Source organism: Aquarana catesbeiana, linkage group LG06 (genome assembly GCF_042186555.1).
Source record: "Aquarana catesbeiana isolate 2022-GZ linkage group LG06, ASM4218655v1, whole genome shotgun sequence".
Lineage (NCBI taxonomy): Eukaryota > Metazoa > Chordata > Amphibia > Anura > Ranidae > Aquarana > Aquarana catesbeiana.
Window position 1 is genome coordinate 197,324,106 of NC_133329.1, and position 16,565 is coordinate 197,340,670.

Genomic DNA, 16,565 nt, shown 5'->3' on the forward strand with positions numbered 1-16,565 from the left:
GGAGCTTCCGCCTGCTAAAAACGCCATTTGGGCTACACAGTAATGGGCCCCGCCTGAGCACAAAAAACACCAAATCATGGCCGCCGAGCTACACAAACATGGCCGCCAGCAATAAAAAGTCAGCAGGCACTAGGGGGAAAAGACGCCGGCTACGGAAAAATGGTCACAAGACGCGCTACACAAGGCTGACACAGCCCCAGGAAAGCCCCTGAAAGAGAGGATCCGGGCACCGGACCCCCGGGAGCACCCAGTGCCTCCCCCCCGGTAAGCACTGTACCTGGCGGCGCGCACCCCCTGTCCTCCAGTACTCATCCCCCAGGATCCATAATGGCACCACACTACCTAATATAGAGGAGGGAGGGGGAAAGGGGGCTACCAGGGGACCTCCAGGGACCATCCACCCCAGGAAGAGAGGGTGCAAGGGCGGAGGGAAACCGACCAACCCTGGGAGGGGCCCGCGTCCACCACAAACCTGCCAAGGGGAGAGGGGGGGGCATTTACTCACCATACCAAGACCAGGCGGCCACTGCTCCAGACAGAACCTCCTCGCTACCGAAGTGGGGGGGCTGTCGGCCATGAGGGACGCTGCCACTCAAGCCGAGACCTGGTCTTATGCGACCTCACGAGACATTTAACTCGCAGGGCCAGCCCCGTCCAGTGGGGCTATGTCACGGCCAACCTAGGGAGATCATGCACTCGCTGGCCAGACTGGGGAGATCACTGGATCAAATGTCCAGCCCGTTGCCCAGTCTGGCAGTTGATTGCAGATCTCACCGGAAAAAATCCAGAAAAAAAAAAAACAACAAACAAAAAAATAACATTTGCCAGGACTAGAGATCCCAGCAGGGAACTAGGTCCTTACTCCTGACTAGGCAGAAAAAACTGAAGGACTATAGCGGGGGGGGGGGGGGGGTGTATATCACCTAGGACTGTCTATGGGCGTAGCCAAGTCTTTTTTTCTGCCTAGTGTCCTACTCTTGTAGGGGGCGATATAACCCTATGGTTCTGAATAAGGAAGGGCTGTGTCTGCCAATGAACGAATGAGAAAGGTCATTTAGCAGGATGGGAACTAGCTCGTTCATAGTGAACTGTCTAATTCCCATCCCTCTATATGACCTGTATGGTAATAATGAAGAAAGGTCATTTAGCAGGATGGGAATTAGCTCCTTCATAGTAAACTGTCTAGTTCCCATCCCTCTATATGACCTGTATGGTAATAATGAAGAAAGGTAATTTAGCAGGATGGGAACTAGCTCCTTCATAGTGAACTGTCTAGTTCCCATCCCTCTATGATACCTGTATGGTAATAATGAAGAAAGGTCATTTAGCAGGATGGGAACTAGCTCCTTCATAGTGAACTGTCTAGTTCCCATCCTTCTACATGACCTGACCACTAGGGGCAAACAGGTTATTCTGAGGGATAGGAACTAGCCAGTTCACATTGAGCAAGCTAGATCCCATCCTCAAAATTGACTAGGTGAATCTGCGGGATGGGAACTAGCTCCTTCATAGTGAACTGTCTAGTTCCCATCCTTATACATGACCTGACCACTAGGGGGCAAAAAGGTTATTCTGTGGGATGGGAACTAGCCAGTTCACATTGAGCAAGCTAGTTCCCATCCTCAGAATTGACTAGGTGAATCTGCGGGATGGGAACTAGTCGCAACCTTAAAGAAAGCACCAGAGAGAATACTTATATGCAATGAAGTGTGTCCTGTATGCTGATCAATACACCAAAAATCCTAAATCCTCTGCCCCCCGGATACAGCCCTGCTCCATTAATAGCGGCTATATGTTCCAACAATAAAACTTCTCTGAGTTTTCCGATCACACTTTACAGTACAAGATCACTGTTCCGGTGTCTTATCGAATTCAGTCCCCTATCATATAGTGTCCTCCCTGTACTGCGCAGGCGCAGTACGGAGGACAAAAGAGACTCCGAAAGTCTCCGAAGTTCAACAGCTGATCGTCAGCTGTACACGGCGCCTGCGCATTTATTCTTACCCTATGTCCAGGATCATTCCCTACTATCCAAGTGGACATAGAGTTAGAATAAATATTTGCCGAGCGCAGCGAGGCCGTGCCCGAAGCGTGGCGAGCGAAGCGAGCCCGCGAGGGGCCCTCTTACACTGCCATCGCTAACAGGTGCCCGAGCGCCGTGTACAGCTGATGGTCAGCTGATCAACTTCGGGCATTTTCGGCATCTCCTGCTCCTCCGTACTGCGCAGGCGCTGCGCCTGCGCAGTACGAGGCGGACACTATCTGATACGAGGACACTATATGGCAGAACACCGGGTTAACTGGGGGCAGAGAATTGAGGATTTCCACTCTACAGCCACAGACCATACACTTGCTTGTAAGAACCGTCCCTGGTGTTGTTAAAAAAAATCATTACATTCAGCTTTATAATTGGCATTAAATGTGGTCTCCAAAAAAATGGCCGCCGCAGTAGACAGGCAGAGGTGAGAGGCAGAGTGGGTAGTTTAAGTTAATGACGGTGTTTAATCAGGGCTGCAACTGCTTTGAATTCCACCATGAATAATACAGACAGCCAGCTCTCCTGCAGCTGGACACAGTTTAGCTGTCCTCCGATGAAGATGTTAGCAGCTCAGCTGAAGGAGTGTAAGAAACGGCTCGGTGCTTCTCCGTCTTTCTGGTTGGAAATGAGAAGCGGTGTAGAGGCAGAGGTCAGTCTAGTGTGGATGCAGGGCCGGGTGATTGAAGTACGGCAAGAGCGAGACGTCAGCCTGCGCTTAACTGATGACACTCACACTTTCACTGTTTTCGGGGCTGACAGAGCGCCTAAAGGCAAGCCATGCCTGGAGCAAGGTAACGCTATGTGGAGTAAACTATTACTGGCTTTCTCACGTTTAGTGTGATAGAAGTAATTAGTGTTGCCAGTTGTGAAAATTGTGCAAAGCCCGCTTTAGGCACGTTGTCTTCAAAAAGTCTTCTAGATATCCACATGTGAGCCCATGAAGCAGAGGGCCATACTGCCACACTTAGGCTTCGTGCATACTGGTGTTTTTTAAGCTCCTAGAAGCTATTATGAGCATTTTTGTTCCTGCTCCTAGAAGCGAATAGTGTTATCCTATGAGTCCATGCCCACTGTTTTATGTTAGAAGCATTTTTCAAGCTTCAGCGCTTAGAAATATATATATATATATTATAAAAAAAAAAATTTTTTTTTTTTTTTTTTGGGAGTGTTTTTCCTTTTAAGTGTCCTTATATAAAAGGATGATACTTTGAATGAAGCACGTGGTTGAATTGAATGCAATGGTGGATATTAAAATGTTTATTCTGTAAATACATGATTACATACGTATATTCCATACACCTAGAAAATGACACCACGGTTAGTGTGTATTTCTATAGCAGTGGTAACTGATATTAACATGGTTTAAAAATGGGTAACAGGAAAAGATTAGAGTCCACCAAATGTCACAATTGGGTACACCTATAATGCAAAATAACAACATCTGCAAATCTCACTCAAAGTCCTAAGACTTCCCCTTTTCCCCATTCTTCACTTAAACAGGGATGGAAGCACATGGTTGCATTTAAAGGGGTTGTAAAGGTAAAAGTTTTTTTCACCTTGTGAAAAAACATCCGACAATACCAGCCACCCGTTTTACTTACCTGACCCCTCGAAAGTCCCGCGCTTGCCCCCGACATCCTCTTCGCCGCTCAGCTTGGCCATTGACTGGTTACAGTGGATGGATTGAAAGCAGCGCAGCCAATGATGCGGCGTGTCGGGGGCGGGGCCGAGTGATACAGTGAGCGGCTATGGCCGCCGGCTGTATCACGGGAGTGCGCCCGCAAGCACTCAACACCATGCGAGGGAGCTTGCATGAAGGTGTTGAGTCCTTGCCGGGAGGGAGCCGAGACAGCCGCCGAGGGACCCCAGAAGACCAGGAGGTAAGTATAACATGTTAGTTGTGTGTTATTTAAAAAAAAAAAAAAATCTTTAGTGATCCTTTAACTGGCTTTATACAACTCACTCTGCTCATTGGTGGCCCAGTGTTAAAAGGGTTGTAAAGGTTTGTGTTTTTTCACCTTAATGCATCCTATGCATTAAGGTAAAAAAAACACCTGTCAGTGACCGGCCCCCAGCTCCCCCCTCGCGCCCCCCCATTTTACTTACCTTACCCTACCCCTTGAACTTGTCTCACGGGGACATACTGCCTCTCTGCCCGGGGTGCTCGGCTGTTGATTGAATAGATTGATAGCAGCGCAGCCATTGGCTCCTGCTGCTGCCAATCAAATCCAGTGATGTGGGGGCGGGGCTGAGTCCTGCATTTGGCCTCTATGGATGCCGAATGTTGGACTCGGGAGCACGCCTGCAAAGGTAACCCCCCGGGAGAGCGCTTCTCCCAGGGGCTTATCTGCTGTGAGGAGGAGCTGCCGAGGGACCCCAGAAGTCGAGGATCAGTGCTACTCTGTGCAAAACGAGCTGCACAGTGGAGGTAAGTATGACATGGGTTTTTTTTTTTTTTTTTAAATAACAAACAACCTTTAGTGTCACTTTAACCTTCCCTACCCTACTTTCATAAAATTTGTTTTTACGAGCAACCATATTGTTCCTTAATTACTTTAGTGATCCATCTGTGCAATCATAGGTATTTTACATTTTAGTAATGTGCGACCGGTGGCATGTGTTGTGGTCCGTGGGGCCAACCGGTTCTCATCTTGTACGGTAGCTGCGATGCGCCTCTCTGCCCTTTGTGGCACTTGGGCGGGCGCCCAGTCACTGCGCATTAGGGCTGAAACAACTAATCGATTAATCGACAACTAATCGATTATTAAATTAATCGATTACTATTTTCATAATCGATTAATCGGCCAGTAACATAACGGGGTTAAAAATAATAAAATTAGCCCTTTATAGTACAAAAAGAGCAAATAATCGCTACTGTAAATATTACTTTCAGTTCTACAGTAAAAAAATGAACCCCTTACAGTAGCGATTATTTGCCTTTTTTGTACTATAAAGGGCTCATTTTAGTTTTTTTTTTAACCCCATTATGTTTCTAAACGTCTTAGACCTGGTTTACATCTTTGTGTTTTTTGGTGCTTTTTGCAGAAACACACTACAGTTCATTTAACATGGTTTTCTATGGGACACGTTCACATATATGCTTTTTTTCAGCAGCCGCATATTTGGAAAGGGTCAAGGACTTTATTTTTTTAACGAAAAACAGTGCTTTTTTGGTTCAATATACTTCAATGGAGAAGCTGTAGAAAAGCATGTAATGCGTTTTTGCAGCAATTTGTATTTTTTAATCTGCCTAACAACAAATTGGTCAAAAAACTGTATTTCTCTTCTAATAGTGTATACAGTATATCTCTTCTGTCTGTTCTCAGAGTGCATTCAATATTTTGCTCCCTAACCATATAGTTGGTTGTTTATATTTACCACTGCATAGATATATTTAACAATAAATTGCTTTTTTTTAAAAACTTTACATATCAACTAAATTATACACCACACTTTTTTTTTAAGGTTATTAACCGATTACTCGATTAATCGAAACAATAATCGACCAACTAATCGATTATGAAAATAATCGTTAGTTGCAGCCCTACTGCGCATCGACCTCACACACTGCATGCGGAATGTGCGGCGTCCTCATGGCGCTGCTTTCCCGGTGGGCATTTTCCATCTCCATGAGGGCTGGGTATGGCTATGGTAGCGCCGCCCGGGTGCTGGCGCCGCCTCCCCTTCATGTTGCTCGTGCGTGTGATGTTGGGGGTGGTCCGGTGGCGGTGTGCCTCATTTATGGGCGGCTGCCCTGACTGGGCCGGATACTCATGGCTCTCACACACACCAGATTCCATGCCCTCCCTGGATCATGGTCTTATCTCTTTCCCTCTCTCTAGCACCAGGTAATCTTTGCACTATTAGTCACTTCGCCCCTTTTGCACTTACACCCACCCTTTAGTTATGGTCCTATTTCCTTCCCTTTTTCCATCATCAGGTAGTCTCTGCACTACCTTGATAGCAGAGAAAAAAACACTCCTGCGCTCAAGTGGATACCCAGACAAATATGTAATGACATAAGCCTTGCTGCCTTCAAGGATGGGGAAATCCTAATAGTCAAAGATAAAAGAGAAAAAAGGGCGCACCAGCCTAGTGCATTATCTTTGGATAAAAAATTTTATTAAGAAGATAAAGCCTACTTACAAAACATTAATAACGTAATCGCAGTAAGTGGTCATCGGGTAGCAGCATTCAGTTGAACATGAACAATTCTCCAGAGGTCACGGAGGAAAACACAGAAATCACTGCTAACTGAGGCGTTTCGAGGGGTAAGTCCCCCCTTCCTCAGAGCACAGCAGTCAGCAGAGGACTTACCCTTTGAAACGCGTCAACTAGCAGTGATTTCTGTGTTTTCCTCGGTGACCTCTGGAGAATTGTTCATGTTCAACTGAATGCTGCTAACTGATGACCACTTACTGCGAACTTTTTTCTCTTTAATCTCTGCACTACCATCAGTCACTCCGCTTTTCTTGCATCCACATTGACTCCTGTCCCCAAGTGTCTTGGTGGCAACCTCTTCACTATGGTTGTCCACTTTTACCCCAGACCATTTATCCCCAGCAAATGCTCCCCCCCCCCCCCCCCCCCCCGTACAGACTGGCCCTTACCACATAGCACAGCCCTCACTGTATTCACTTCCCTAGTCATATAGCCTCTGCATTGCTATTAATTGGCTCATTCACTCTTGCATCACTATCTTGTCACAGGTTCATACCACGGGTGCTCTGTGTGCCCAGTCCTGCCTGGGTTGCCGCCCGTGGTGGGTGCCGCTGCTGGACATGTCTCCTCAGCTCCCGACATTGATTCCTTTGGGTGGCCCGCGGCCCCTGGCATTGCGCCTCCGATTGCACATATACCTGTAAGTGATTTCTTGGGGGGGGGGGGGAGTTTCCCATCCATCTTCCCCCCTTTATTAATACAAGTTTACTTATTCCAACATCTATCACCTACTTGCCGTTACATTGTGTGCTTGCTCCCGATGAGTGGCACCAAGCTGCGAAACTCGTTCAGCTACCAACTGCCGTGTACCATAGTACTATAGCCCTATCAGGTCTAAATGACATTATATTTCTACCATCACTTTTCGTGACAGGGATCAGCAAGGTCATAGGCCATACAGATGTTATTTTGCATTATATGTGTACCCAATCATGACATTTGGTGACTCTGTAATCTTATCATGTTACCCATTTATAACCATGTTAATATCAGTTACCATTGCTCTAGAAAATGACACCACAGTTAGTGTGTGTATTTCTATGTATATGGAATTTATGTATGTAGTCATGTATTTACAGAATATTAAACATTTTAATATCCACCATTGCATTCAATTCAACCACGTGCTTCTTTCAAAGTCCCACCCTTTTTTGCTCCTTTTTCTATTTTTATATATTGATAGGGATAGAGGCACATGGCCTTACCAGGCCACGGCCTCACTCAAAGTCCCAAGACTTTCCCCTTCCCCTTTTCCCCATTTTTCACTCTATATAACAGTGATGGCAAACCTATTGCACGTGTGTTGTAGCTGGAATGCAGAGCCCTTTCTGTGGGCACGCAAGCTTACGGAGCCAGCGCCGCCAGCATAGAGGTGGAATCCCCCAGCCAGGCAGTCACTTGCACTGGCGGTGCAGGCACGGAGGAGCCAGCTCCCTTCCTTGCATCAGTGGTGTCGGCAGGGGGAGTGGGCAGCCAGTCATCTCGCCCCAGTTGCGACATTTAGGGGGGGGTGTAAAGTTATTCCTGTGCTGCAGCTTATTGCCTTCCCCGGACCCCTACACCTCCGGTGAGGCATTTGGGCATTCCTTGCTGCTTCACCCTATTCCAGCTCCCCCTACCCCCAAATTCAGCCTGTCCCTCTGGCACTGCAACCTATGGAATGGCGGAGGGGGAGGGGCGGTGCTCGGAGCAGATCATGACCATGGGAGAGGTGTAGTGGCTGCTAGCTGACCTTCCGGCGGCGGGGATACCAAGGAGCGGCTGGATGGCGGGGACTCCTGCAATACTGCCTGCCTGGTACTGGAGAGAGCTGGACGATGAGGCCTTGGAGAGGTATGATGGATCCTCTGATCTACATTGTACTGTATGTGTGTGGGGTGAGTTGTGCAGAAAGTATGTGTCAGGTAGGTCAGTGTATGTTGCACAACGCACTCCTGATCACTGCATTCTGTTTTTGGTCCCTTAGGGCTCATTCAGAGGGATGATTAGTCCCATCCTCTGTACAGAGCCACTGGTATGTTTAATTCTGTGTTGGCACTTTGAAATAAATAAGTTGGTTTGTGTCGCTGTTTGGGCACTCGGGCTCAAAAAGGTTTTGCCATCACTGTTCTATGAAGACCCCTTTCACACTGCAGCACCGCTAAAGCGCCGGTCGTTTTAAGAAAAAAAAGATATAAAGCCCCGTTTTGTGGTGCTTTGGAAGCGCTGCCCATTAATTTTAATGAATTTTAAGATGCTGCTTGCAGTACTTTCTTTTTCATACATCATGGGACACGGAGTCAGGCTAATATTCATTAACATCTCCAGGTGAATGGACACTGGACAAAAGGTCTTTAGACAGGAAGTGATTCCCTATATAACCCCTCCCATACAGGAAGCACTTCAGTTCTTTACCAGCGTCTGCAAGGTGGATGGCACGGTTTGTTTGAGCTCCAGGTCTCTAGTCCCACAAGCGGTACCAAAAATGAATCAAGGGATTGACCGATCGGATCCATTTGACACAGGCTTTTATGCTTGGATAAATGGTACCCAAGCCTCGCAAAGAAGACTTAAGATCCTGCAAGGTTTTGCCTGTAATGTGGCCTCCGGGCGATGGATCCTGCAGAGTGGAAATACTGGACACTACAGCTCTAAGGCATTTCCTGCAGGGTGCTGTGCCGGTCCAAGGGAGTGGACCCTAAACATGAAAGGTACCCAGTCCTTGAAGGTCCAAGTGACAGGAACCTGCCGTGAAGGGTGAAGATTGGGCCCTTAGTTCCTAAGTGGCCCTGTGCCTGGACGGGTAAGTGAAACCCCTTTATTTTATTATTGTGGGGTGTAACAGTGATTGTTACAATCTAGCTAGCTAAGGGCTGGACATCTGTGTGCGGTGACCATACGGAGGAGTTCTGGGCTAGCTGTGAGTGTTTGCAAAGTGTACCCTTTTCTTTCTCGAACATCACGGGACACAGAGCCTCAGTAATTACTGATGGGTTATATAGGTATCACTGGTGATTGGACACTGGCACACCCTATCAGGAAGTTCAATCCCCTATATAATCCCTCCCCCTTGCAGGGATACCTCAGTTTTTACGCCAGTGTCTTAGGTGATGGACGTGTAAAGATGTCCTGTGCTGAGCTCCAAAGGGAATATCCTAAGATCCTATACTGGGGCAAGCCAGGCGAACCGGATCCATTCAAAGTTTCTTTTCATGGCCGAATTGAATGGTACCCGGGCCTCGTGTCCGAAGAAACGAGGTTTTACCCGTAACGCTTCTCTTTTTAGAGAGCTGGACCCCGCAGATCAGAAAATGGCTTTAAACTTCCTAATTTCTGGCGAGGTGCTTTACGGTCCCAGAACTGTTGGATCCCCCTATTCGTAGGGGGGCCCCAGTCTCTGACGGTTTTTTCAAACGGAGCCCACCGTGAGAGGTGAAGATTGGGTCTGTGTAAACAGCACCCTGCAGCTGGATAAGGTAAGAGGAGATTCCACAGAATTTTTGAGTTCTAGTGGCTTTTCTCCTTTAAGGTAAATGCATGCTATGCCTATTGTGACCACCGGGGGCTGCCAAGAGCACAAACCTGCACGTGCTGACTGTTTGTCTCAGTGTTTTCATCGCTGTTCATGTCCCAGCGTCTCAAGCCGGCTGCAAAAAGGTAAGATGGAAGGGGGGATTTCTCATGTTTGAATGTTCCCCCCCAGGCTAGAGAGGGGCCACAGGGGTCTAGAAAGTGGTTATACCACCCGGGCTCTGCGGCCTAATGGCCACCATCTCTGAAGATAGCCGTTTAGGCAGATCTTGTTACCAGCCTCCCTCCCCCCCATCCCCAGCCTTTCTCCAGAAGCATGACAGGAGAGTCGGCCAGCGCGGGAAGCACTCGTTTTTTTCAAAACTCGAGGGGGGGGGGGGGCTGTAGAGGAGGGGGCGGGAACGTCAGCACAGGTGCTTAGACTCCCACTCAGGCCAGCTGCAGGCACTCTGTACAGGTGCACACAGCCTTCTGAGAGACGCAGAGCTGACGGTCGCATGTAAGGTGGGACACAGGCATTCTCCTAGGCAGCATTTACTGAAGTAACACCAGACTGAGCATTGGGTAGCAAGGCTTTTAGCCAGACTACATCGCTCAGCGGGCAGTGTTCATTTGTATACCTCACACCTTGTTGCTTTGCACTATGGGTAGAAGAGGTTCAAGCACCCCAGGAACCAGAGACACTAGGGGATCTCGTTCAGGTTCTGAGGGCCCCCTGTCGGCAGCATCCTCCCCCCCTAAAGATGGGCCGGGGATGGCTAGCCAGGGAGAGCCATCGGGGTCAGGGGCTACACCTGCTTCTGGCACTCCAGCCCCTGTATAAATTACACAAGAGGTTTTTTCCTCAACCATTAATGGTCTAGAGGAAAGATTAATGGCCGTGATTACGTCTTCACTCAGTGGAAGAAAACGCACTAGGCTTTCCTCTGTTCCCCAAGACCCTCAGACAGAGGAGCTCTGGGATAAAGGAGATGAATCCCTTTCAGAGGATCGGGATGGGACGGATGATTCCTCTTCGAAGGAATCAGGTGGAGAGGGACTCTCTGCGACTTCCCAAGAGGAGAAAGTCTTAGTGCAGATCCTTACTGGATTGGTCCGCTCCACATTTAAGTTGCCCATACCTGAAACTGCTAAAGAATCCTCTTCTGCTTTGGGGTCACTGAAACCTTTCCAAGCAGCACATGCTTTTCCTGTTCATACTTTACTTGAAAAGCTCATTTATTCTGAGTGGGATCACCCAGACAAGCGTTTTTTTCCACCGAGAAAGTTTTCAACACTTTATCCGATGGAAGAAAAGTTTATTAAAATGTGGGGAATACCGCCTATTGATGCCGCCATTTCCTCCGTAAATAATAGCCTGACTTGTCCTGTAGACAATGCTCAGATGCTCAGGGATCCTGTAGATAAAAGGATGGAATCCCTATTGAAGGATGTTTTCTCCTTAGCAGGATCAGTGGCCCAACCTGCAGTAGCAGCGATTGGAGTCTGTCAATACTTAAGAGACCATGTTAAGCAGGTCATCAAAGTATTACCTGAACAGCAGGCCCAGGGGTTTGCTAACCTTCCAGCGGCCTTATGCTTTGTGGTTGACGCCATTAGAGATTCTATCGTGCAAACCTCCCGTGTTTCACTGGAGTTGGTGCATATACGTAGAATCCTATGATTGAAAAATTGGTCAGCCGAAGCACCATGTAAGAAGCTACTGGCTGGGTTTCCATTTCGTGGTGCAAGGTTGTTTGGAGAGGACTTGGATAACTATATCAAGAGAATCTCTTGTGGGAAAAGCACTCTCTTACCTGTCAAGAAGAAGAGTAAGCGTCCCTCTTTCAAACGGACTCTTTCCCCAGCGCCGGGGGCTTCAGCCTCCAGGCAGTCTCGACGGCCGCCTCCATCAGGGTCCAGAGACAAGAGTCAACCCCAGGGACAAAAGAAGTCCTGGGGAAAGAAGCCTACTAGGCAAAACACTAAGACCTCCTGCATGAGGGGGCACCCCCGCTCACTCGAGTGGGGGGAAGACTGCGACAGTTCTCAGAGCTCTGGCAGGAGGACTTCCAGGACAGATGGGTAATCTCCACGGTAACCTTAGGGTACAAGCTGGAGTTTCAGGAATTCCTCTCTCCTCGGTTCCTCAGATCAGGTGTTCCCAGAGACCCAGAGAAAAAGCAGTCGCTCCTTCTAGCGTTAGAGCGACTTTTGTCGCAGGAGGTCATTATGATAGTTCCCGCAAAGGACCAGGGATTGGGCTTCTATTCCAACCTTTTTACGGTCCAAAAGCCAAATGGGGATGTCAGGCCCATTCTGGACTTAAGGGATCTGAACCGATTCCTAAGGATTCAATCCTTCCGCATGGAATCAATTCGAACAGTAGTTCCCACCCTGCAGGGAGGAGAATTTCTGGCATCAATAGACATCAGAGATGCATATCTGCATGTGCCCATTTTTCCTGCTCATCAGAAGTTTCTGCGCTTCGAGGTAGGAGGGCGCCATTTCCAGTTTGTGGCTCTGCCTTTCGGGATAGCCACTGCACCTCGAGTGTTCACAAAGATCTTGGCTCCTCCTCTGGCCAGATTAAGGGCTCAGGGTATAGCTGTCATAGCATACCTAGACGACCTGCTCTTGATAGACCGGTCGGTAGCCTCTTTGAATGGAAACTTGAGGACCACAGTCAGGTATCTAGAACACCTGGGTTGGATCCTCAACTTAGAAAAGTCTTTCCTAAAACCAGTAAGAAGACTGGAGTATTTAGGTCTGATTATAGATACAGGCCAGGAGAAAATATTTCTACCCCAGGCAAAGATCACTGCTTTGAGAGAGCTGATTCTGACAGTAAGGACCAAGAAGGGTCCCTCAGTCCGTCTTTGTATGAGGCTACTAGGGAAGATGGTGTCTTCATTCGAAGCAGTTTCCTATGCTCAGTTTCACTCAAGAATGCTGCAACACAGTATTCTGTCGACCTGGAACAGGAAAGTTCAGGCATTAGACTTTCCGATGCACCTGTCGCATGCGGTGCGTCAGAGCCTCAATTGGTGGCTCATACCCGAAAACCTGCAGAAGGGGAAATCCTTTCTACCGGTTACCTGGACGGTGGTAACAGATGCCAGTCTGTCAGGGTGGGGAGCAGTTCTGGAACAGGCTGCGGTCCAAGGGGTATGGTCCAAGACAGAGAGGACATTACCCATCAACATTCTGGAGATCCGGGTGATACACCTAGCTCTAAAGGCCTGGACTATCAGGCTACAGGGTTGTCCGGTCAGGATCCAGTCCGACAATGCCACAGCAGTGGCTTATGTCAATCATCAGGGAGGCACCTGGAGCCGAGCTGCTCAAAAAGAGGTGAACCAGATCTTAGTCTGGGCAGAGATGCATGTGCCATGCATATCGGCAGTTTTCATCCCGGGAATAGAGAATTGGCAGGCGGACTATCTAAGTCGCCAGCAGTTACTTCCAGGGGAATGGTCTCTGCATCCCGACGTCTTTTAGGCCATATGCCAAAGATGGGGGGTTCCAGATGTAGATCTCTTTGCATCCCGATTCAACAAAAAAGATAGACAGATTTGTGGCAAGGACTAAGGATCCTCTTGCATGCGGGAAGGATGCGTTGGTGATTCCGTGGCATCGGTTCTCACTGATTTACGCATTCCTGCCTATTCTGCTATTACCACGACTCCTTCGCAGGATCAGGCAGGAAAGGAAGTCGGTACTTCTGGTGGCCCCCGCTTTGCCCAGAAGGACTTTGTATGCAGAAATAGTAAGGATGACAGTAGGTTCCCCGTGGACCCTACCGGAACGCCCAGACCTGTTATCTCAAGGTCCAGTGTTCCATCCTGCCTTACAAATGCTAAATTTGACGGTTTGGCTATTGAGACCCACGTTCTGAAGAGTCGTGGGCTCTCAGGTCCTGTCATATCTACCTTGATTAATGCAAGGAAGCCAGCTTCCAGGATGATTTATCATAGAGTCTGGAAAGCTTATATAACCTGGTGTGAATCCAGAGGTTGGCATCCCAGGAAATATGTCCATAGGTAGAATTCTTGATTTTCTACAATTAGGATTAGAGATGAAGCTGGCCTTGAGTACCATCAAGGGCCAGGTCTCTGCTTTTATCAGTATTATTTCAGCGGCCACTTTCTTCGCATTCTTTGGTCCGAAACTTTATGCAGGGGGTGATGCGTCTTAATCCTCCGGTTAAAGCGCCCCTAAACCCCTGGGACTTGAACTTGGTCCTGGCTGTGTTACAGAAACAGCCTTTTGAACCAATAAGTCAGATTCCTTTGGTCTTGTTGTTGACAAGGAAGTTAATTTTTCTGGTGGCCATCTCTTCTGCTAGAAGAGTATCAGAATTAGCAGCTCTTTCCTGTAAGGAGCCTTATTTGATTATACACAAGGATAGAGTGGTACTACGCCCTCATCCTAGTTTTTTACCGAAGGTGGTTTCTGATTTTCATTTAAACCAAGACATTGTTCTACCTTCCTTTTTTCCAGATCCCTGTTCTCCGGAAGAGAGATCTCTACATTCGTTGGATGTAGTAAGAGCAGTTAAGGCCTATCTAGGGGCAACTGCTCAGATCCGCAGGACGGATGTTTTTGTTTGTGCTGCCAGAGGGTCCCAATAGAGGACAGGCAGCGTCAAAAGCTACCATTTCTAAATGGATTCGACAGTTGATCATTCAAGCTTGCGGTTTGAAACAGAAGATTCCTCCGTTTCAGATCAGGGCACATTCCACAAGGGCTATTGGTGCTTCTTGGGCAGTGCATCACCAGGCCTCTATGGCTCAAATCTGCAAGGCCGCAACCTGGTCTTCAGTTCATACATTCACCAGATTCTATCAGGTGGATGTGAGAAGGCATGAGGATATCGCCTTTGGGCGTAGTGTGCTGCAGGCAGCGGTACAGGGTCCTCAGGTCTGATTGCAACCTACTTGGTCGTGGTTCCCCCCCCTCAGGTAGCATTGCTCTGGGACATCCCATCAGTAATTACTGAGGCTCTGTGTCCCGTGAAGTTCGAGAAAGAAAATAGGATTTTTTAAAACGGCTTACCTGTAAAATCCTTTTCTTTCGAAGGACATCACGGGACACAGAGGTCCCGCCCCTCTTCTAATACACTATATTGCTTGGCTACAAAACTGAGGTATCCCTGCAAGGGGGAGGGATTATATAGGGGATTGAACTTCCTCATAGGGTGTGCCAGTGTCCAATCACCAGTGATACCTATGTAACCCATCAGTAATTACTGAAGCTCTGTGTCCCGTGATGTCCTTCGAAAGAAAAGGATTTTACAGGTAAGCTGTTTTAAAAAATCCTATTTTTTTTTTTTTTTTTTTTTTCCTTGTGTCTAGCTGTTTTTTACCTGTACGATGGTGCGCCATTTCGCCTTGGTTCACCATTTCGCACGTGCGTTCGCAAAAGCACCGCAGGGCTCAGCAGTTAATGTTTGTTTGGCGCCCATGGCACACGCGGATTCGCCGCACATGCGCCGTAGCCTTTGTCTGGGTGCACGAAGATTTGTGTCGTATGCGAATGCAGTCATGCCCACTCGCCGGGACCTCGCACATGCGTGCGCACGCATAGAATGTTTGGGCACACACACAGTTTATTTAAGCTGTGTATGCCAAGCTTGTGGTACTTCCAAAAGGCAGCTGTGGGACACAGAGCAAGCTCTGAACAGACACTTGCAGTGGTTCATTCTCCTTACCTGGGTCACGTGAGTCAACAGGTGTTGCTTGGCAGGCTAAAGGTGTTTAGCAGGATTGTTGCATAGGGGCTTTGTAAGACCTATTAAAGTGTCTCCCTTTTTGAGGTGTTTTAACTACACCCAAGTACTCTTTGTTTGCATCATTGAATGTCTTCCAAAAAGAGGAATGGGACTAACACCACAGGGAAGGCCACACCTACGTCATCAGTAGTCCCTGATGAACCTAGTCGTATCCCTAGTGTTGTATCCCCTGAAAGACCAGAGGCTCCCAGGCAATCTGAGCCGCTGCGCCTATCTGGTATTGTGCCTACAGTCAACGCTGCTACTTCACCCTTTATCACTAGGGATGAACTGTCCTCAGCCCTAGCCGGGTTAGAGCACAGAATTGCCTCCATGCCGCAGGGTGTCAGGAAGCGTGACAGATCCCCCTCCTTGGAGTCTCCTCGTCTGGAGCAGTAATGGGTTGGGGATGGGGAAGAGCTTAAAGCTCAGGATTCGGTTCGGTGGAGTGCCCGACAGATGAGTCTGCTTCCGAGCAATCTGGACAAGAAGATATCCACTCGATGTCTGCCTCTCAGTTGCAGAGGTTTTTGATCCTGACTCTGACCGAAATGGTTCATTCTGCCTTTTAAGTTGCCTCTTGCAGAGGTGACTGAGCCCCCCTGGTCCTTCTTTTTTTTTTTTTTTTTTTTTTGGGATCTCTGAGACCTTTTCAGGTTGCACAGACTTTCTTGCTATACCCCCTGCTGGAACAGGCAGTGTATGCTGATTGGGAACATCCTTACAGGACTTTTGAAAAAAAAAAAAAAAAAGTATTATTTATACAGTCTGGAACAGACAAGAGCCGCAGGGTCAACATAATTAAAAGGGTAGCACATAGAAGACACACAGTTCTATATGTTATAGACGAGAACACACCTCGTGGGGGTCCATAAAATTATGAACAGGTACATCTTTGAAGGTCCTGATCTATCATACTGGCTTGGTTAGCACTTACACCATACTTTAGTGCACTGTATATTCTACTCCACCATGAGATATTCTCTGCCCACACGATGGTGAGACAGATGCATCTTCCCACGGGCCTCGCCTCTCCCGGCACCT

The 16,565-nt window shown here is 48.0% G+C and overlaps 1 protein-coding gene across 1 annotated transcript in view; it reads left to right on the forward strand.

Moving 5' to 3' along the window:
* The first annotated feature begins 2,411 nt into the window (after nt 1-2,411).
* The window catches only part of RMI2 (RecQ mediated genome instability 2), a 94,120-nt gene continuing 79,966 nt past the window's right edge, over nt 2,412-16,565 (forward strand). The window contains exon 1 of the mRNA XM_073591195.1: nt 2,412-2,829. Within this exon, the coding sequence (XP_073447296.1) occupies nt 2,535-2,829 (295 nt within the window). The 5' untranslated portion in view covers nt 2,412-2,534. The remainder of the gene's footprint in view (nt 2,830-16,565) is intronic.